Raw genomic sequence first — 22,694 nt, forward strand, 5'->3', positions numbered from 1 at the left:
AAAAAATAAGATTTAGCTACAATTGAATATTGTTACAGTGTTTTAAACTAATACGTTGCTACACTAGTTTGATATTTTGCAAATCAAAGATACTCTTTACTCTCTACAGCTGCAAACCAAGAAAACCAACGAACACAGACACTGTCACCGCTGATCTTGGATAAATTTAGCATTTTCCCCACTAATAATTAATGTGAGGATTGGGGAGGGAAAGCTGATCCATTGATTTGTACCTAGGGGAAACTTCACCCCGGAGTAAGGAAATCAAAGATCACACAGAGACCCTATCGGGTCACAACACCAATCTGAGAACCAGTCACCACACGACACGGGTCACAACACCAATCTGAGAACCAGTCACCACAAGACACAGGTCATAACACCAATCTGAGAACCAATTACCACAAGACACAGGTCATAACACCAATCTGAGAACCAATCACCACAAGACACAGGTCATAACACCAATCTGAGAACCAATCACCACACGACACAGGTCATAACACCAATCTGAGAACCAATCACCACACAGACGCCACACGACACGGGTCACAACACCATTCTGAGAACCAATCACCACACAACACGGGTCACAACACCATTCTGAGAACCAATCACCACACGACACGGGTCACAACACCATTCTGAGAACCAATCACCACACAACACGGGTCACAACACCATTCTGAGAACCAATCACCACACGACACGGGTCACAACACCATTCTGAAAACCAATCACCACACGACACGGGTCGCAACACCATTCTGAGAACCAATCACCACACGACACGGGTCACAACACCATTCTGAGAACCAATCACCACACGACACGGGTCACAACACCATTCTGAGAACCAATCACCACACGACACGGGTCACAACACCAATCTGGTTCATGCTGCTCTAGAAATTTATTTCGTGATTTTTTTTCATTGTTAATTTATTTTTCACTTGCGCTTGCTCCTGTCTTGGGAGTTGTGGTAATGGACAGTTAAGCAGCAACAAGAGTCACAGTTCGTATAACGTTCGTCAAGCTAGAAAATAATTTACAACACATTTTTTTTTTTACTGACTTTTGAAACCACAAACATGGGACGGGGGGTGGGGGGGGTGTTACAATCAGAAAGCATGACTTTTTGCATAGTATTAAATGAACAAAAGACATTGAGTTCTTTATTTACAATTATTGTATAGATAAAACAATTCATAAAAACAAGATGTAGGATGCCGGGAAAGAAACGTATCATTTATACCCATCAAATCGGCTAGAATGCCACATTCCACGTTGGCATTTTGACGATTTCTTTGCTCCACAAAATGGCATGCTGCTAGGTAAAGTACACAGAGGCAGGTGACATATTGCAAGAAGTGTCCTCCTTATTAGGATCATTATTATTATTTATAACATTAGTTGGATGAGTTTAGTGAAGCGTGTGTATGTTGACATGATGAACAGACTGAGGTCTGAGCCCGTATTCAGAGTAGGATTGCTGGTCTAGGATCAGGTCCCCCCCCCCCCCCATTTTTCTATAATAATCTTATTCACTATTATCTAAAAAAGGTCAAACTGATCCTAGATCAGAACTCCTACTGTGATAAACGTTATGAATACAGGGCCTGGTGGTCTGGTTGAGACTAGAATGACTCAGGGACCATATTCACAAAGTGTCTCAGAATAGGAGATGTAATCTAGTATCCGTCTGAGGGGGGGGGGGGGGGGGGGGGGGGGGCTGATCCTAGACCTGAGTTGCTTTGTGAATACGGGGGCCCCTGATCAGTAATGAATTCTGCTATGGAGGAATTGCTTAGAGTACAAGCAGAGTTTAGTAAAGTACAGCCCACTAGCCTGGACGGATGGACCGTTGTGTGTATGTCCTCTTAGAAGACATTCCTCTTAGAAGACATTCCTCTTAGAAGACATTCCTCTTAGAAGTCATGTACATGGAACACACTGTTGCATCCCCTTAAAGCTGAACGTATAGCTTGAATGTATAGATGTGATGTTAAAAAATTAAAAATAAAATGTTGGCTGAAAATCTTTTGATGTAAAAAAAATAATAATAATGTTTTACCCGAAGGAGAAAAAAAAATACAAAAAATAAAAATCAAGCGGTTTTAAAAGCAACTGCAGAAGTCAAGACCATTTCTGAATGAAAATAGAGCTGTTTCAACAACAACAACAACAACAGTCCTTAGCTTGTTCAACAGGCCTGAGCTAAGCGTTGAGAGCTTGTGCACCCTCTCCTAATCCGACGGCAGAATTGGTTTAATAAAAGAGAAATCAGGTCAACGCATAATTACCACGGGATTCATTTAGAACGATTGGGATTGGTTCAACTTGCATATTGAGCATATTACATCATGCTTTTCCATGACTCCAATTGGTTGTAGGAATATTACAATAACACAAGAGTGTGTGCTATGAACGCCTCTGTGCCTTTTGATATATAGTAAGTTAAGTGTGGCTTCTTTTGTAATCTCCCACATCCTTTTTTTAATTTTTTTTTTTAAAGCACAATAAATAGTTCTAACAACTAAGTGAATAGTGTTGAGATGCTAGAGTTGACTCGGTGAAGGCAGGAAGACAAGCTTGGTTAAAACACCACAGAAACACATCTAAAAGCACACCAAAAAGGGGTTTCATTCATATCCTGACAGGGAGGAAATTTCTTCTTTTTTTAAAAATGTTTTTGTTGTTGTTTATAACGAGTTGAAGCATCATTATTATTATTTTTTTTAATTTTTTTTTGTCGTTCAAAATGCCAATAACTTTGGATCTCCGTGTGGTTTTTTTTTTCTTATTATTTTTCAAAAGGAAAACAAGAAATCAATAAAATAATAAAACAATCAATCAACACATTATTTCACAAGATTTTCAACACAACTTTTAGATTTTTCTATACAGATAAAACAAATATAGTTTGCAATTTCTAATATAAATCCATCGCAGCCTTTGATGGTCACACAAAATAAAATTTAAAAATCCTTAAAACTAGCCGTTTTTATATAGGAGACATGTCCGTTATAGAAGGCCTGTTCGGGCCGCTCAGCTCAGAGTAAGTCTCCATTTAAGTTACATTTCAAGCTTTGAACAAAAAATAAGAAAAATAAGAAAAATTGTAATCAAAGAAATAAAACCTTTAGTCTTATTAACATCTCTGTTTGGAAACAAAGGTTCAAAGTTCATCTTATTAACATCTCTGTTTGGAAACAAAGGTTCAAAGTTCATCTTATTAACATCTCTGTTTGGAAACAAAGGTTCAAAGTTCATCTTATTAACATCTCTGTTTGGAAACAAAGGTTCAAAGTTCATCTTATTAACATCTCTGTTTGGAAACAAAGGTTCAAAGTTCATCTTATTAACATCTCTGTTTGGAAACAAAGGTTCAAAGTTCATCCCAACATTCATATAATATTAGCTAACATGAATTATTACATCCCATAATATTTTGGTTTTCTTTTGTTATCCTCTAAAAAAATATCTACAGTATTTGATAGCAGGCAAGTCCAGTACACGGTATATTATAAACACCAATGAGGAGAACTCAAACAACTTGAGTTTTTTTTTTTTCCAACTACATCTGCTGAATGGTTTGGAACCCTACGAATCAACCAGGAAGTTTCTACGGGTGTTGTAAACCAATGACATTCTCTTAAAGCACATAAATAAGTTAAAAGTAGTTTGAGCCATCGAAGCAGAAACAAGGCAACATGCCAACAAATGAAGATCAACTCTGTGTGTATATATATATATATATATATATATATATATATATCATAAGTTTAAGAAATTGTATTTATTTATGGGTTCCTCTTTTCCAACAGGTGTAAATCTACTGTGCTTGTTGAGTCCTACGGCCTTGACACACGTCTCATTTTTATAAACCAAATACATTTTTACACTTAAAGAACTCGCAGACCAACGATCGGATAAAGCTGCCTTAAAGAAGCAATCCACTTCTCACCCACCCAATCAAATTAAAAAAAACTATTTAAATAAAAACATTGGATAATGTACATTCATGCAGGAGCAATAATAAATGTTTTTAATTGAATCTATTAGGAGAAACAGTCATTGTTAATGTGAGGACGGAGAGAGGAGTGGGTTGTAGTTTATGCTGTTTTTTCCACTCACTTTCTGGTCCTCCTCTTCACTGCTGCTAGAAACATGGTTCAGTCAGTCAGCAGCGCACGCACACACACATACAGTACACACACATGTCCTGTGTGTTGGCTTTGTTGTGCTTACTGATTGTATGTGTGGTATGATGTTTTCTCCAGGTACAGGAGGAGAGATTGCAGGAGACAGACTGAGGCTAGAGGAAGGTCTCCAAACTGCAGACAAAGGAGGTATCCAAGAGACTGAAAGACAGAAGTCTCCAACCTGCAGTGTGGGAGCCACCAGGCTGTAGTAGATATCTCCACCAGGCCTCAAGAGAAAGCTCTCTATATTGCAGTAGAGAAAGCTCTCTATATTGCAATAGAGAAAGGTCTCTATATTGCAGTAGGGAAGGCTCTCTATATTGCAGTAGGGAAAGGTCTCTATATTGCAGTAGGGAAAGGTCTCTATATTGCAGTAGAGAAAGGTCTCTATATTGCAGTAGAGAAAGCTCTCTATATTGCAATAGAGAAAGGTCTCTATATTGCAGTAGAGAAAGGTCTCTATATTGCAGTAGAGAAAGGTCTCTATATTGCTGTAGAGAAAGGTCTCTATATTGCAGTACAGAAAGGTCTCTATATTGCAGTACAGAAAGGTATCTATATTGCAGTAGAGAAAGGTCTCTATATTGCAGTAGGGAAGGCTCTCTATATTGCAGTACAGAAAGGTATCTATATTGCAGTAGAGAAAGGCCTCTATATTGCAATAGAGAAAGGTCTCTATATTGCAGTAGAGAAAGGTCTCTATATTGCAGTAGAGAAAGGTCTCTATATTGCAGTAGGGAAAGGTCTCCAAATGGCAGTGAAGGAGGTCTCCAGATTGCAGACGGAGGTCTCCACCAGCCAGGCTATCAGAAGGTGTTGCTAGAGGTCTCCAAGGGCTGCAGTGGGCTGGTGTCTCCAAGGTTGCAGAGGAGGTCTCCACCAGCCAGCTGCAGGCCACTAGAGGGAGGTCTCCAGACTGTGCAGTGGGCTGGCTGGGCCGGAGGATGCAGCTGATTTACTGGTGGTGTCGATGGTGAGGTTGATGCCGCTGTCAACGGCGTTGTTGTTCTTGTTGGGGGACTGGGGCTGGCTGCCTGTCTGGGACTGAGGGATCATCCTCAACGCAGGGTCCTCTTCCAGGTCAGTGTCGTCTATCAGGGGGATGTGAGGCGTGGTGTCTTCTATCCTAAACTCTGGGTGGGTCATGAAGTTATGGATGGACGGTCTAGAGTCTGGTTTCTCAAGGCCTTCGTAGAGGGAGCTACGGAATGCATTCACGACGCGAATCTGTGGTAGGGAGGGAGAGAAGAGGGAGGGAGGGGGGGGGAGAGTAAACACAGGAGAGCAAATAAGAACCGTCAGGAAGATTTGACTCTGGGAGAGGTAGAGAATCCTCTGAGAGATGGTCAGATAACGACAGAGGGGGTTAGGTAGGAGGAAGAGGAGGAGGAGGAGGAAGAGGAAGAGGAAACTGCAGTCTGTGGTCTGCTTTCAAAGTACAGTACAGTATAATACGGTACAGTACGATATAATACAGTATAATACAGTACAACATGGTACACAACTCACTGATCTGACGCGCACCTAAACAGAAGGTCATAGGCAAAACACAAGATTAAGGTAACACTCATTGTATGTATATAACAGGACCCAATGTGTGATATACCTATAGAGATAAGACACATTATACCTATATAGATGCAACACGATATACCTAAGACACAATATACCTATAGAGGTTATACCTATAGAGTTAAGACACGTTTTACCCATAGAGATAAGACACATTATGGCTATAGAGGTTATACCTATAGAAAAGAGACACATTATACGTACAGAGATTATACCTATAGAGATAAGACAAATTATACCTATAGAGTTAAGACACGTTTTACCCATAGAGATAAGACACATTATGGCTATAGAGGTTATACCTAAAGAGATAAGACACATTATACCTATAGAGATTATACCTATAGAGATAAGACACATTATACCTATAGAGATAAGACACATTATACCTATAGAGATAAGACAAATTATACCTATAGAGATAAGACACGTTATACCCATAGAGATAAGACACATTATACCTATTGAGACAAGTCACGTTATACCTATGGAAATAAGACACAATATACCTAAGACACGATATACCTAAGACACAATATACCTATAGAGTTAAGACACGATATACCTCTTGAGATAAGACACGATATACCTATAGAGATAAGAAACTATATACCTATAGAGATAAGACACGTTATACCTATTGAGATAAGTCACGTTATACCTATAGAAATAAGACACGATATACCTATAGAGATAAGACACAATATACCTAAGACACGATATACCTATAGAGATAAGACACAATATACTATAGATTTAAGACACGTTATACATATAAGACACGTTATACCTATAGATAAGACACGTTATACCTAGAGATAAGACGCGTTATACCTATAGAAATAAGACACGTTATACCTAGAGTTAAGACACGTTATACCTATAGAGATAAGACACGTTATACCTATAAGACACGTTATACCTATAGAGATAAGACACGTTATACCTATAAGACACGTTATACCTAGAGATAAGACACGTTATACCTATAAAACACGTTATACCTAGAGGTAAGACACGTTATACCTAGAGATAAGACACGTTATACCTAGAGATAAGACACGTTATACCTAGAGTTAAGACACGTTATACCTAGAGATAAGACACGTTATACCTATAGAGTTAAGACACGTTATACCTGTAGAGTTAAGACACGTTATACCTATAGAGTTAAGACACGTTATACCTATAGAGATAAGACACGTTATACCTAGAGATAAGACACGTTATACCTATAAGACATGTTATACCTATAGAGTTAAGACACGTTATACCTAGAGATAAGACACGTTATACCTATAGAGTTAAGACACGTTATACCTAGAGTTAAGACACGTTATACCTAGAGTTAAGACACGTTATACCTATAAGACACGTTATACCTAGAGTTAAGACACGTTATACCTATAAGACACGTTATACCTAGAGTTAAGACACGTTATACCTATAAGACACGTTATACCTAGAGTTAAGACACGTTATACCTATAAGACACGTTATACCTATAGAGTTAAGACACGTTATACCTAGAGATAAGACACGTTATACCTATAGAGTTAAGACACGTTATACCTAGAGTTAAGACACGTTATACCTAGAGTTAAGACACGTTATACCTATAAGACACGTTATACCTAGAGTTAAGACACGTTATACCTATAAGACACGTTATACCTAGAGTTAAGACACGTTATACCTAGAGTTAAGACACGTTATACCTAGAGTTAAGACACGTTATACCTATAAGACACGTTATACCTAGAGTTAAGACACGTTATACCTATAAGACACGTTATACCTATAGAGTTAAGACACGTTATACCTATAGAGTTAAGACACGTTATACCAATAGAGATAAGACACGTTATACCTATAGAGTTAAGACACGTTATACCAATAGAGATAAGACACGTTATACCTATATAACGTTAATAAAGAAATGATCCAATGTGAGATACACCTGTAGAGGTAAGTCACGTTAATAAAGAAATGATCCAATGTGAGATACACCTGTAGAGGTAAGTCACGTTAATAAAGAAATGATCCAATGTGAGATACACCTGTAGAGGTAAGTCACGTTAATAAAGAAATGATCCAATGTGAGATACACCTGTAGAGGTAAGTCACGTTAATAAACTGCACACAGAAATACAAATCATGCAAGTTGAAGACCTCTGGACCTCTGGTCGGAGGTCAGTAATGGTAGGAGGAAAAGTTTGTACTTCAGATCCATTGTAGGAGGTTGGAAGAGAGACGGACCATACAAGGACAGGGAGTGATGGGTAGGACATCCACAGAGACTGCATGTTGACATAGTTGGACATAAAGGAGGAATGTCCAGGTTTTTTTGAAGGAGATATGAGGAGACAGGGGGGGGGGGGGGGGGTGCTGGTTCAAGGATCACAGTGAGTGTAGCAAAACAACACAATGAAAGCAGACCAGACCACAAGCTTCAACGACCAACCAGACAACGAACATGACAATGTGAAACATGCAACAGGGACCACGCGGTGATGAACAGACACACAGACACATAGCTGTACAACACCGCTAGGTTTTACTGCCAGAGGTCTGTTTCTCTGAGCTCAACTCCATGCACGTCTGAGCAAACAGTCAAGTATAAGCCCCAAAGTAGTGCTTGTTTTGTTCCTGTTGTTTTTTTATGATTTTTTATTGGAGAAAAATAAACATAAAAGCATTATGTTATAGTAACATTGTTGATGTGTAACACACGTCAAATATATGAATGACATAAATGGATTAAATTTTAAATATATTTTTCTAAATTATTTTGTAAAAATATTTATTTCACTTTCACTGGTTAATTAAATTAGCGGTTCTGAATTGCCAGTATTGAATTTAAATAGATTCACCGGTACAGTTTATTAGGTACACCCCCCCCCCCGGTCACGAAAATGGATCACTTCTACAGTCAGGTGGTCGTGGCTCGTTATGTAAAGCTAACAGGCATCCAGACATTCAGTTACTGTATGATGGAACGTTTGGAATGATTGGTCGGTGCCAAGCACGTCAGCTCCAGTATCTAACAAACGTCCTCCTTCCTGGTCTTTTCACAGACGAACGTCTAGGGTTTACGGAGAAGGGTGCGACAAACGATAAACATCCAGTCAGCCCTGTGAAACGTTTCCGACACTTTGTAGAATACCCCGAAGAATTAAGGCTGTTCTGGAGGAAAAGGGGTGGGTGGGGTTGGGGGGTTCCAACCCGGTATTAGATGGGCGTACCTACTAAACTGGCCAGAGTGTAAACGCTTCATGAGATTTACTACAATCCCTTTTCGATTCAGATGTCTATTATGCTAACCAGAACTTTTAAGAGGAATGCTGTGCCACTGATGTATAAAAAGTAAATTAGATGGAATTATTTTCCATGTTTAATGATAGAAGCATGAAACTCTTTAAACATCCTTGAAAAAAGTATGAGTTTCTCAGCTGCTGTTTTTAGGAAATGGTTATAGTTTCATCCACGTCTTACCAGACCAATATTGTCAGAACTAACATTTTTTTAGGATTGACTGAGTACTCTGGGGTACTCTTAATCTTCTTGATTTTTTGGGATCAAAGGGAGGTAAAGTGGATGGGGGGGGGAAAAACCAGAAACAATCAAAGAAATCGGACCGTTCTCCACGAGCGATGAAAAAGGTATACACTGTGGCAACCGTCAGTCATATCAGCATTACGTACAGTACATAAACTCAGATCAAACCAAACAGCGTGAAGCCACGAGACGGGATGGGACACTAGCTACAGGCCCTCTGAGGTACATAAAGACCAGAAAGAATGGGACACTAGCTACAGGCCCACCGAGTTACATAAAGATGACAGAACAGAGAAGACAGGACCATGAGAGCGACTGGACACAGGAAAGAGAGAGCGACTGGACACAGGAAAGAGGGAGCGAGAGAGGCGATTCTCTGCCTCCTACTTCCATCTTGTCTTCTCAGCTGTAACGAGAAGAGAAAACCAGCATCCAGTTTCACCCCTGTAAATAATGGATGATACCATTGGCTGAAACAGCACAGTAACGGATGATACCATTGGCTTATACTTGAATGTTTACCCAGCCCGGTGAGTTATTTTGTGGTTGAATTCATTTTAACATCAAAGTTTGTCAAACAATGGACGAAAACTCACAACCTGAAATTCACGACGTGGGCGGTAGCCTCATTCCACTCTTAGCACTCTGGGAAAACAAAGACATGTAACAATGAGACAATAACTCTCTTGGGGGGGGGGGGGGGGGGTCACAGAGATGAACAGAATATGTCAAGAAGTGTAAAAGAAAATGAAGAATAGAAAAGAAGGTAGTCTGGAGAAACTGTCTTCAGAGATGCCACCCGTAAAACAATCAAACAGCTGTCATTTATCAACCAGTTAGCTAGAGATACCTTAAACCAAAACAGATCTGGCAACCTGAGAGATACCTTAAATCAAAACAGATCTGGCAACCTGAGAGATACCTTAAACCAAAACAGATCTGGTAACCTGAGAGATACCTTAAACCAAAACATATCTGGCAACCTGAGAGATACCTTAAACCAAAGCAGATCTGGCAACCTGAGAGATACCTTAAACCAAAACAGATCTGGCAACCTGAGAGATACCTTAAACCAAAACAGATCTGGCAACCTGAGAGATACCTTAAACCAAAACAGATCTGGCAACCTGAGAGATACCTTAAACCAAAACAGATCTGGCAACCTGAGAGATACCTTAAACCAAAACAGATCTGGCAACCTGAGAGTTACCTTAAACCAAAACAGATCTGGCAACCTGAGAGATACCTTAAACCACAACAGAGCTGGCAACCTGATAGATACCTTAAACCAAAACAGATCTGGCAACCTGAGAGATACCTTAAACCAAAACAGATCTGGCAACCTGACTAGTAGAAACTAATTACTAGTAATAACGAATTACTACAGAGATGTTAGAATATATAATGTATTGATTAAACAGAAACCTTTAGAGTTTATCCATCCTACATAACCTGACCAGAACCATTCAGAGTTTGTCCCATGGTCAGACAAAAAAGACTGAAATTATATCTTGAGGTTGTAAAAATGTGATAAGTTTCCCAAATCCTGATTGGAGGACTCCGGATTTCCCTTCTTATTCCCTCACAATTCAAGGAATCTTCCAACTAGGATTTCAGCGAAACCTGGGAATTTGGGGATAGTTTTGAGATGATAGTGATGGGATTAAATTTTTTTTTTTAAATGATACAAACTTAAGTTGAATACACTGTAAAAAGCAAAGCCTCTCCTAACTAAATGACTCCACTGTAATGTACAACGTAACTGTAAAGGGATACTTCTAGGGTATCTGAGAGACTGGGCGACATCCCTGAAGTAACAGAAGCAGAGGACAGTGACTCACGCCCAGTGGGAGAGGTAGGAGAAAGGGCATTGGACAAGGACACGTGACTGGGACTAGAAACATTGGTTACGTCCTGGTTCTGACTGGTGGTGGAGGACTGTCTCCGTAGCTGGCCCTGATAGGAGCTGCCGCTCTTGAACGTGTTCACCACATCGATCTGGAGGAGGAGAACACAAGACAGGCCGCTCATAGACAGGTCAGACAGACAGGTCAGACAGACAGGTCAGACAAACAGGTCATACAGACAGGTCAGACAAACAGGTCAGACAAACAGGTCAGACAGACAGGCAAACAGGTCAGACAGACAGACAAACAGGTCAGACAAACAGGTCAGACAGACAGACAAACAGGTCAGACAGACAGGTCAGACAGACAGGTCAGACAAACAGGTCAGACAAACAGGTCAGACAGGTCAGACAGACAGGTCAGACAAACAAGTCAGACAGACAGGTCAGACAAACAGGTCAGACAGACAGGTCAGACAGACAGGTCAGACAGGTCAGACAGACAGGTCAGACAGACAGGTCAGACACACAGACAGACAGACAGGTCAGACAAACAGGTCAGACAGACACGTCAGACAGGTCAGACAGACAGACAGGTCAGACAGACAGACAGGTCATACAGACAGGTCAGACAGGTTGACTGAGGCAGCACAGCACTCCCAGGGAACCTGTCGCTCTGACAGGTAGTTTTAGTGTATCACCGTGATAATGGTACTGCCTCAGAGTAATGGGCTTTGATCAGATGAAACCGAGGGGATGCCAACGCAGTGTAGGGCCCAATGTTTGACAGACAGGACATGGTAGTAGGACAGACGGACAGACTAGGCCATGACAAAGTGCATCCCCTGGTCTTAGCCATGGGGAAGCTGTCTCTCTGACATGTACGTGATTGAGACCTCTTAGGGATCACAAAGATCCTTAAGTATCACAGTGATAACGGGACTGGCTCAGAGTAACGGTCGACAATCAGATAAACAGACAGGCCATGGTAGTAGGATAGACATGACGGCTAGGCTGGGATAGGAGGATCACCCACCCTGAGAACATTGTGTTTCTGCTACATAGGTACGTAAAGACCTTATCACAGTGAAGGCACTGGCCCAGAGTCATGGAGTCCAGTCGCGAGCAGATCGCGCCAAGGTGATGAAGAGTTTGGTTCAAACCCTCCAGACGTCAGTGTCTGGGAAGACTGGAGTACTGGTACTGGAGGAGCTTCAGCTGTGGCTCTAAAGTAGGTTTCAACTCCGACCCTGTTCCTGGAGAGAGATACCCTCCTGTAGGTTTTAAATCTGACCCTGTTCCTGGAGAGAGATACCCTCCTGTAGGTTTTAACTCCAACCCTGTTCCTGGAGAGAAACCCTCCTGTAGGTTTTAACTCCAACCCTGTTCCTGGAGAGAAACCCTCCTGCAGGTTTTAACTCCGACCCTGTTCCTGGAGAGATACCCTCCTGGAGATATTAACTCCAACCCTGTTCCTGGAGAGATACCCTCCTGTAGGTTTTAACTCCAACCCTGTTCCTGGAGAGATACCCTCCTGTAGGTTTTAACTCCAACCCTGTTCCTAGAGAGCTGTAGTTAAAACCTACAGGAGGGTATCTCTCCAGGAACAGGAACAAGATAAACATTTCAGTTCCTAATATTGATCCAAGAGATACTCCAATATTACTACTATAACACACATTTTAATGACGTTCAAGTAACTGCAATATCATCATGCAAACTCACAGTGTAGTCGGTCCATGGAATTTCATGACAATAGTATTTTCTCAATGTACATTTTATTTTACAGTGTTCTCGGTCTGTCCCCTCCCATAGCTGGTCATCGGTCTGTCCCCTCCCATAGCTGGTCATCGGTCTGTCCCCTCCCATAGCTGGTCATCGATCCTGGTCATCGATCCCACCCCTCCCATAGCTGGTCATCGGTCTGTCCCCTCCCATAGCTGGTCATCGGTCTGTCCCCTCCCATAGCTTGTCACCGGTCTGTCCCCTCCCATAGCTGGTCATTGGTCTGTCCCCTCCCATAGCTGGTCATCGGTCTGTCCCCTCCCATAAGTTGTCATCGGTCTGTCCCCTCCCATAAGTTGTCATCGGTCTGTCCCCTCCGATAAGTTGTCATCGGACTGTCCCCTCCCATAGCTGGTCATCGGTCTGTCCCCTCACATAGCTGGTCATCGATCCCACCCCTCCCATAGCTGGTCATTGATCCCACCCCTCCCATAGCTGGTCATCGGTCTGTCCCCTCCGAATAGCTGGTCTGTCACCCCCCATGGTTTGTCATTGGTTTATCTTTCCCTCCCACAGCTTGTCATTGGTTCCTCACCTGAGTCTGAATGCGGTTGAGCCCCCTGAACCAGAGGACCTGTCCGCGTCGCAGCTCTCTCTCCGCGTGGTCGATCTCCTCGTTGTCCTCGTTCATGTCCTCGTCCCCAGGCATTTCGTTCTTCTTGGTCAGCTGACCCGCCCCTCGCAGGAACCGCAGCTTGCTGTTAGGGATAGTGGCGATCACCTGGGGGGGGGACGGACAAAGGGAGGGGGAGGCACAGGGAGGGGGTGGCACAGAGAGGGGGAAACAAAGGGACGGGGAGACATGATTCTCTCCCAAAGAGAGGTGGAAATGTAATTTATTTTTTCAGAAGGAGCTTATTAAAGAACTCAGCGATATATGAATATATATATATATATATGTTTCTTTAATAAAAACATAATATCATTTGTAAGTTTTTGTTTTAAGAGTATGTAGAGGCATGTCAACGTATGTCAAGGTATGTTTAGAGGCATGTCAACATATGTCAAGGTATGTTTATAGGCATGTCAACATATGTCAAGGTATGTTTATAGGCATGTTAACATATGTCAAGGTATGTTTAGAGGCATGTCAACGTATGTCAAGGTGTGTTTACCTGTCCCCAGACCAACTCTCCTAGACCCAGGTATGTAAAGGTGTGTTTACCTGTCCCCAGACCAACTCTCATAGACCCAGGTATGTGAAGGTATGTTTACCTGTCCCCAGACCAACTCTCCTAGACCCAGGTATGTAAAGGTGTGTTTACCTGTCCCCAGACCAACTCTCCTAGACCCAGGTATGTGAAGGTATGTTTACCTGTCCCCAAACCAACTCTCCTAGACCCAGGAATGTAAAGGTGTGTTTACCCCTAGACCCAGGTATGTAAAGGTGTGTTTACCTGTCCCCAGACCAACTCTCCTAGACCCAGGTATGTAAAGGTGTGTTTACCTGTCCCCAGACCAACTCTCCTAGACCCAGGTATGTAAAGGTGTGTTTACCTGTCCCCAGACCAACTCTCCTAGACCCAGGTATGTAAATCATCAAGGACATCAACCACCCGAGCCACTGCCTGTTCACCCCGCTATCATCCAGAAGGCGAGGTCAGTACAGGTGCATCAAAGCTGGGACCGAGAGACTGAAAAACAGCTTCTATCTCAAGGCCATCAGACTGTTAAACAGCCACCACTAACACTGAGTGGCTGCTGCCAACACACTGACACTGACTCAACTCCAGCCACTTTAATAATGGGAATTGGTGGGAAATGACGTAAATATATCACTAGCCACTTTAAACAATGCTACCTTATATAAATGTTACTTACCCTACATTATTCATCTCATATGCATACGTATATACTGTACTCTATATCATCGACGGTATCCTTATGTAATACATGTATCACTAGCCACTTTATACTATACTATGCCACTTTGTTTACATACTCATCTCATTTGTACATACTGTACTCGATACCATCTACTGTATCTTGCCTATGCTGCTCTGTACCATCACTCATTCATATATCCTTATGTACATATTCTTTATCCCCTTACACTGTGTACAAGACAGTAGTTTTGGAATTGTTAGTTAGATTACTTGTTATTACTGCATTGTCGGAACTAGAAGCACAAGCATTTCGCTACACTCGCACTAACATCTGCTAACCATGTGTATGTGACAAATAAAATTTGATTTGATTTGATTTGATTTGATTAAAGGTGTGTTTACCTGTCCCCAGACCAACTCTCCTAGACCCAGGTATGTAAAGGTGTGTTTACCTGTCCCCAGACCAACTCTCCTAGACCCAGGTATGTAAAGGTGTGTTTACCTGTCCCCAGACCAACTCTCCTAGACCCAGGTATGTAAAGGTGTGTTTACCTGTCCCCAGACCAACTCTCCTAGACCCAGGTATGTAAAGGTGTGTTTACCTGTCCCCAAACCAACTCTCCTAGACCCAGGTATGTAAAGGTGTGTTTACCTGTCCCCAGACCAACTCTCCTAGACCCAGGTATGTGAAGGTATGTTTACCCCTAGACCCAGGTATGTAAAGGTGTGTTTACCTGTCCCCAGACCAACTCTCCTAGACCCAGGTATGTAAAGGTGTGTTTACCCCTAGACCCAGGTATGTAAAGGTGTGTTTACCTGTCCCCAGACCAACTCTCCTAGACCCAGGTATGTAAAGGTGTGTTTACCTGTCCCCAGACCAACTCTCCTAGACCCAGGTATGTAAAGGTGTGTTTATCTGTCCCCAGACCAACTCTCCTAGACCCAGGTATGTAAAGGTGTGTTTACCTGTCCCCAGACCACCTCTCCTAGACCCAGGTATGTAAAGGTGTGTTTACCTGTCCCCAGACCAACTCTCCTAGACCCAGGAATGTAAAGTTGTGTTTACCCCTAGACCCAGGTATGTAAAGGTATGTTTACCTGTCCCCAGACCAACTCTCCTAGACCCAGGTATGTAAAGGTGTGTTTACCCCTAGACCCAGGTATGTAAAGGTGTGTTTACCTGTCCCCAGACCAACTCTCCTAGACCCATGTATGTAAAGGTGTGTTTACCTGTCCCCAGACCAACTCTCCTAGACCCAGGTATGTAAAGGTGTGTTTATCTGTCCCCAGACCAACTCTCCTAGACCCAGGTATGTAAAGGTGTGTTTACCTGTCCCCAGACCACCTCTCCTAGACCCAGGTATGTAAAGGTGTGTTTACCTGTCCCCAGACCAACTCTCCTAGACCCAGGAATGTAAAGTTGTGTTTACCCCTAGACCCAGGTATGTAAAGGTATGTTTACCTGTCCCCAGACCAACTCTCCTAGACCCAGGTATGTAAAGGTGTGTTTACCTGTCCCCAGACCAACTCTCCTAGACCCAGGTATGTAAAGGTGTGTTTACCTGTCCCCAGACCAACTCTCCTAGACCCAGAGTATGTAGAGGCATGTCAACGTATGTCAAGGTGAGTCAAGGTGTGTTTACCTGTCCCCAGACCAACTCTCCTAGACCCAGGAATGTAAAGGTGTGTTTACCTATCCCCAGACCAACTCTCCTAGACCCAGAGTATGTAGAGGCATGTCAACGTATGTCAAGGTGAGTCAAGGTGTGTTTACCTGTCCCCAGACCAACTCTCCTAGACCCAGGTATGTAAAGGTGTGTTTACCTGTCCCCAGACCAACTCTCCTAGACCCAGGTATGTAAAGGTGTGTTTACCTGTCCCCAGACCAACTCTCCTAGACCCAGGTATGTAAAGGTGTGTTTACCTGTCCCCAGAGCAACTCTCCTAGACCCAGGTATGTAAAGGTGTGTTTACCTGTCCACAGAGCAACTCTCCTAGACCCAGGTATGTAAAGGTGTGTTTACCTGTCCCCAGACCAACTCTCCTAGACCCAGGTATGTAAAGGTGTGTTTACCTGTCCCCAGACCAACTCTCCTAGACCCAGGTATGTAAAGGTGTGTTTACCTGTCCCCAGACCAACTCTCCTAGACCCAGGTATGTAAAGGTGTGTTTACCTGTCCCCAGACCAACTCTCCTAGACCCAGGTATGTAAAGGTGTTTTTACCTGTCCCCAGACCAACTCTCCTAGACCCAGGTATGTAAAGGTGTGTTTACCTGTCCCCAGACCAACTCTCCTAGACCCAGGTATGTAAAGGTGTGTTTACCTGTCCCCAGACCAACTCTCCTAGACCCAGGTATGTAAAGGTGTGTTTACCTGTCCCCAGACCAACTCTCCTAGACCCAGGTATGTAAAGGTGTGTTTACCTGTCCCCAGACCAACTCTCCTAGACCCAGGTATGTAAAGGTGTGTTTACCTGTCCCCAGACCAACTCTCCTAGACCCAGGTATGTAAAGGTGTGTTTACCTGTCCCCAGACCAACTCTCCTAGACCCAGAGTATGTAGAGGCATGTCAACGTATGTCAAGGTGAGTCAAGGTGTGTTTACCTGTCCCCAGACCAACTCTCCTAGACCCAGGAATGTAAAGGTGTGTTTACCTGTCCCCAGACCAACTCTCCTAGACCCAGGTATGTAAAGGTGTGTTTACCTGTCCCCAGACCAACTCTCCTAGACCCAGGTATGTAAAGGTGTGTTTACCTGTCCCCAGACCAACTCACCTAGACCCAGGTATGTAAAGGTGTGTTTACCTGTCCCCAAACCAACTCTCCTAGACCCAGGAAGGTGCACCATCCCCACTTTTCCAAATCCAGAGGAGTACAACTGAACGGCTTCCCTCCAAACTGCACGATCACAATCTGTAAACACACAGATAGGAATCTGTATTATGAAACTGTATGATACCTCACAACGTACACACTTTCCTACCTGGATTGGCAAAGGTTCCTACCTGGAATGGCAAAGGATGCTACCTGGATGGCGAATGTTCCTACCTTGATGGCAAAGGTTCCTACCTGGATGGCAAAGTTTCCTACCTGGATGGCAAAGGTTCCTACCTGGATGGCAAAGGTTCCTACCTGGATGGCAAAGGTTCCTATCTGGATGGCAAAGGATGCTACCCGGATGGCGAAGGTTCCAACCTGGATGGCTAAGGTTCCTGCCTGGATGGCAAAGGTTCCTATCTGGATGGCAAAGGTTCCTATCTGGATGGCAAAGGTTCCTATCTGGATGGCAAAGGTTCCTACCTGGATGGCAAAGGTTCCTACCTGGATGGCAAAGGTTCCAATCTGGATGGCAAAGGTTCCTACCTGGATGGCAAAGGTTCCTACCTGGATGGCAAAGGTTCCTATCTGGATGGCAAAGGATGCTACCTGGATGGCGAAGGATTCTACCTGGATGGCAAAGGTTCCAACCTGGATGGCAAAGGTTCCTGCCTGGATGGCAAAGGTTCCTATCTGGATGGGAAAGGTTCCTATCTGGATGGCAAAGGTTCCTACCTGGATGGCAAAGGTTCCTATCTGGATGGCAAAGGTTCCTACCTGGATGGCAAAGGTTCCTACCTGGATGGCAAAGGTTCCTACCTGGATGGCGAATGTTCCAAAGACGATGGAACAGAAGATAGGGTTCCTGAAGATTCCGTCGAAGACGTTCCTCTCTCCGTGGATCTTCCTGGCGTTGATCTCGTTGAAAAGCTGCATGAGGACGAAGGTGTTGAAAATGATGGTGTAGTGTTCTGACGGAGGGGAGTGGAGTGGAGCGTGACGACCACTGTCTATGTCAAAGATCTGCTCACCTGAGAGAGAGAGAGGGAGATCGAGAGCGAGAGAGAGATATCGTCTTGTTGATGTCAAAGAACTCACCTATCACTCCCATTGATTTGGAGCTAGAGGTGGCTAAACGTATCTGATGTTTGTCTGTTTGAAGAAACATGAACCACGTATTACAGTTTCTCATGACTCATAGACTAGTTTTACGGAGAGGAACCATCTAACATCAAGTTGTAAAATCCTGAACTTCCCCCTTTAATAAAAACCAAGGTGCTTTAACCACAACAATGCTAGCCAGGAGGACAGTGCACTTTACATTTTTATTTCACCTTTATTTAACCAGGTAGGCTAGTTGAGAACACCTTTATTTAACCAGGTAGGCTAGTTGAGAACACCTTTATTTAACCAGGTAGGTTAGTTGAGAACACCTTTATTTAACCAGGTAGGCCAGTTGAGAACTCCTTTATTTAACCAGGTAGGCTAGTTGAGAACACCTTTATTTAACCAGGTAGGCTAGTTGAGAACACCTTTATTTAACCAGGTAGGCAAGTTGAGAACAAGTTCTCATTTGCAACTGCGACCTGGCCAAGATAAAGCATAATGACGTACCAACTGTGGCCAATGGGATGGTCTAGCAGTCTTGAGACGCTATTTCAGGTATCTTTCCACTCTGTATCCAATGAACAGGAAATAGGAGAGGACTTTAAAAAGAAAGAATCCCGTTACCGACGAACAGCAGGGAGAAGATGATGACCAGCTGATAGATGCCGTGTCCCAGGATGTTCTTGGTCATGGTGCTGGAGATCAGCGGTTTGTTGCGTCCGTACGGCTTCCTCATCAGCAGGGCCTCGGTGGGGGGCTCCGTCGCCAGCGCCAAGGACGCAAAGGTGTCCATTATCAAGTTCACCCACAGCATCTGGACCGCCTTCAGGGGAGAATCCTACAGGGAACACACAGGGTTATTAAAGGCTGGGAGAATCCTCTGAATAATATCACTTAAATTCAACCCTGTTCCTGGAGAGAGCTACCCTCCTGTAGGTTTTAACTCCAACCCTGTTCCTGAAGAGCTACCCTCCTATAGGTTAACTCCAACCCTGTTCCTGGAGAGCTACCCTCCTATAGGTTAACTCCAACCCTGTTCCTGGAGAGCTACCCTCCTGTAGGTTTTAACTCCAACCCTGTTCCTGGAGAGCTACCCTCCTATAGGTTAACTCCAACCCTGTTCCTGGAGAGATACCCTCCTATAGGTTAACTCCAATCCTGTTCCTGAAGAGCTACCCTCCTATAGGTTAACTCCAACCCTGTTCCTGAAGAGCTACCCTCCTATAGGTTAACTCCAACCCTGTTCCTGGAGAGATACCCTCCTATAGGTTAACTCCAATCCTGTTCCTGAAGAGCTACCCTCCTGTAGGTTTCACCTCCGACCCTGTTCCTGGAGAGATACCATCCTGTAGGTTTTAACTCCGACCCTGTTCCTGGAGAGATACCATCCTGTAGGTTTTAACTCCAACCCTGTTCCTGGAGAGAAACCCTCCTGTAGGTTTTAACTCCAACCCTGTTCCTAGAGAGATACCCTCCTGTAGGTTTTAACTCCAACCCTGTTCCTAGAGAGATACCCTCCTGTAGGTTTTAACTCCAACCCTGTTCCTAGAGAGATACCCTCCTGTAGGTTTTAACTCCAACCCTGTTCCTAGAGAGATACCCTCCTGTAGGTTTTAACTCCAACTGTAATTAACCTGTAATTAACCTGATTGATTATTAGATGCAGGTGTGGAAGATGAGGGTTGGAGTTAAAACCTACAGGAGGGTAACTAACAACATCTACATCTACTAACTATATATACATCTACTAACTATATATACTAACTACATCTTCTAACTATATATACATCTACTAACTATATATACTAACTACATATACTAACTATATATACTAACTACATCTTCTAACTATATATACTATCTACATATACTAACTACATCTACAAACTATATATACTAACTACATATACTAACTACATCTACAAACTACATCTACAAACTATATATACTAACTACATCTACTATCTACATATACTATCTACATCTACAAACTATATATACTAACTACATCTACAAACTATATATACTAACTACATCTACAAATTATATATACTAACTACATCTACAAACTATATATACTAACTACATCTACTATCTACATATACTAACTACATCTACATCTACTAACTCTATATACTAACTACACATACTATCTACATATACTAACTACATATACTATCTACAAATACTAACTACATCTACTAACTATATATACTAACTACATCTACTAACTATATATACTAACTACATCTACATCTACTAACTACATCTACATCTACTAACTACATCTACTAACTATATATACTAACTACATATACTAACTATATATACTAACTACATCTACATCTACTAACTCTATATACTAACTACATCTGCAAACTATATATGCTAACTACACATACTATCTACATATACTAACTACATCTACAAACTATATATATACTAACTACATATACTATCTACATCTACTAACTATATATACTAACTACATCTACAAACTATATATATACTAACTACATATACTATCTACATCTACTAACTACATCTACTAACTACATCTACAAACTATATATACTAACTACATATACTAACTATATATACTAACTACATCTACATCTACTAACTCTATATACTAACTACATCTACAAACTATATATACTAACTACATCTACAAACTATATATACTAACTGCACATACTATCTACATCTACTAACTATATATACTAACTAAATATACTATCTACATATACTAACTACATCTGGATCTACTAACTATATATACTAACTACATATACTATCTACATATACAAACTACATCTGGATCTACTAACTATATATACTAACTACATCTACTATCTACATATACTAACTACATCTGGATCTACTAACTATATATACTAACTGCACATACTATCTACATATACTAACTACATCTACAAACTATATATACTAACTGCACATACTATCTACATCTACTAACTATATATACTAACTACATCTACTATCTACATATACTAACTACATCTGGATCTACTAACTATATATACTAACTACATATACTATCTACATATACAAACTACAGGTTAGTGTCTAGACCCTCAGTGGAGTGTCCTACAGGAACACACATGGTAGATGTCAGCCATAGTTACAGTCATCCCCACCAATGGACTGGCCTCTGAACAATTGTGTCTCTCCAGGGGAACAAGGCAGAGCTGTCACCTCTCAACCTCACTGCTGATTCTGGCCCTAAATCCCCTAGCCATCGCAATAACCGACGCAGATGCATTACAGCAATAGCAAATGAGATAGGTAAGATATCAGTGAGGCTGAAACTCACACCAGTATACATGTTTGACACACCGATTATTCTTTATAGCTTTATTTAACTAGTCAAGTCAGTTAAGAACAAATTCTTATTTACACTGATGGCCTATCGGGGAACAGTGGGTTAACTGCCTTGTTCAGGGGCAGAACGACAGACTTTTACCTTGTCAGCTCGGGGGATTCGATCTTTCAACCTTTCGAGTCCAAAGTCCAATGCTCTAACCACTAGGCTACCTGACGCCACATCCTTACCTGTGTGTGTGTGTTTGTTACCTGTGTGTGTGTGTGTGTGTTTGTTACCTGTGTGATGCAGGCCCCAGTGAAGGCCACTATGACAGCCACCACATTGACAGTCAGCTGTGTGTTTGTTACCTGTGTGATGCAGGCCCCAGTGAAGGCCACTATGACAGCCACCACATTGACAGTCAGCTGTGTGTTTGTTACCTGTGTGATGCAGGCCCCAGTGAAGGCCACTATGACAGCCACCACATTGACAGTCAGCTGGAACTGGAGGAACTTGGAGATGCTGTCGTAGACGTTCCTCCCCCACATCACAGCCTTCACTATGCTACTGAAGTTATCGTCCGTTAATATGATGTCAGACGCCTCCTTGGCCACGTCTGTACCGGCTATACCCTGCAGAGAGAGAGGTAT

At 42.4% G+C, this 22,694-nt stretch overlaps 1 protein-coding gene across 17 annotated transcripts in view; it reads right to left on the reverse strand.

The window, feature by feature from the left end:
• Window positions 1-3,489: 3,489 nt before the first annotated feature.
• atp2b2 (ATPase plasma membrane Ca2+ transporting 2) overlaps window positions 3,490-22,694 on the reverse strand; it is a 191,740-nt gene continuing 172,535 nt past the window's right edge. For 4 of the 17 annotated variants that reach the window (XM_090242067.1, XM_090242066.1, XM_090242065.1 and 1 more), the window contains 6 exons: window positions 22,485-22,676; window positions 19,341-19,554; window positions 18,429-18,640; window positions 17,598-17,705; window positions 13,502-13,687; window positions 4,534-5,432 (listed from right to left, as the gene is read on the reverse strand). In XM_090242067.1, coding sequence (XP_090098193.1) covers window positions 5,103-5,432; window positions 13,502-13,687; window positions 17,598-17,705; window positions 18,429-18,640; window positions 19,341-19,554; window positions 22,485-22,676 — 1,242 coding nt within the window. In that variant the 3' untranslated portion in view covers window positions 4,534-5,102. Of the gene's footprint in view, window positions 5,433-9,931; window positions 9,981-10,974; window positions 11,334-13,501; window positions 13,688-17,597; window positions 17,706-18,428; window positions 18,641-19,340; window positions 19,555-22,484; window positions 22,677-22,694 lie in introns of those variants that run through there. The other 13 variants (XM_090242079.1, XM_090242076.1, XM_090242071.1 and 10 more) reach the window with 7 other exon arrangements.

The sequence above is a fragment of the Oncorhynchus mykiss genome, chromosome 7 (assembly GCF_057628025.1).
Source record: "Oncorhynchus mykiss isolate SJ-2025 chromosome 7, ASM5762802v1, whole genome shotgun sequence".
Classification (NCBI taxonomy): Eukaryota; Metazoa; Chordata; class Actinopteri; order Salmoniformes; family Salmonidae; genus Oncorhynchus; species Oncorhynchus mykiss.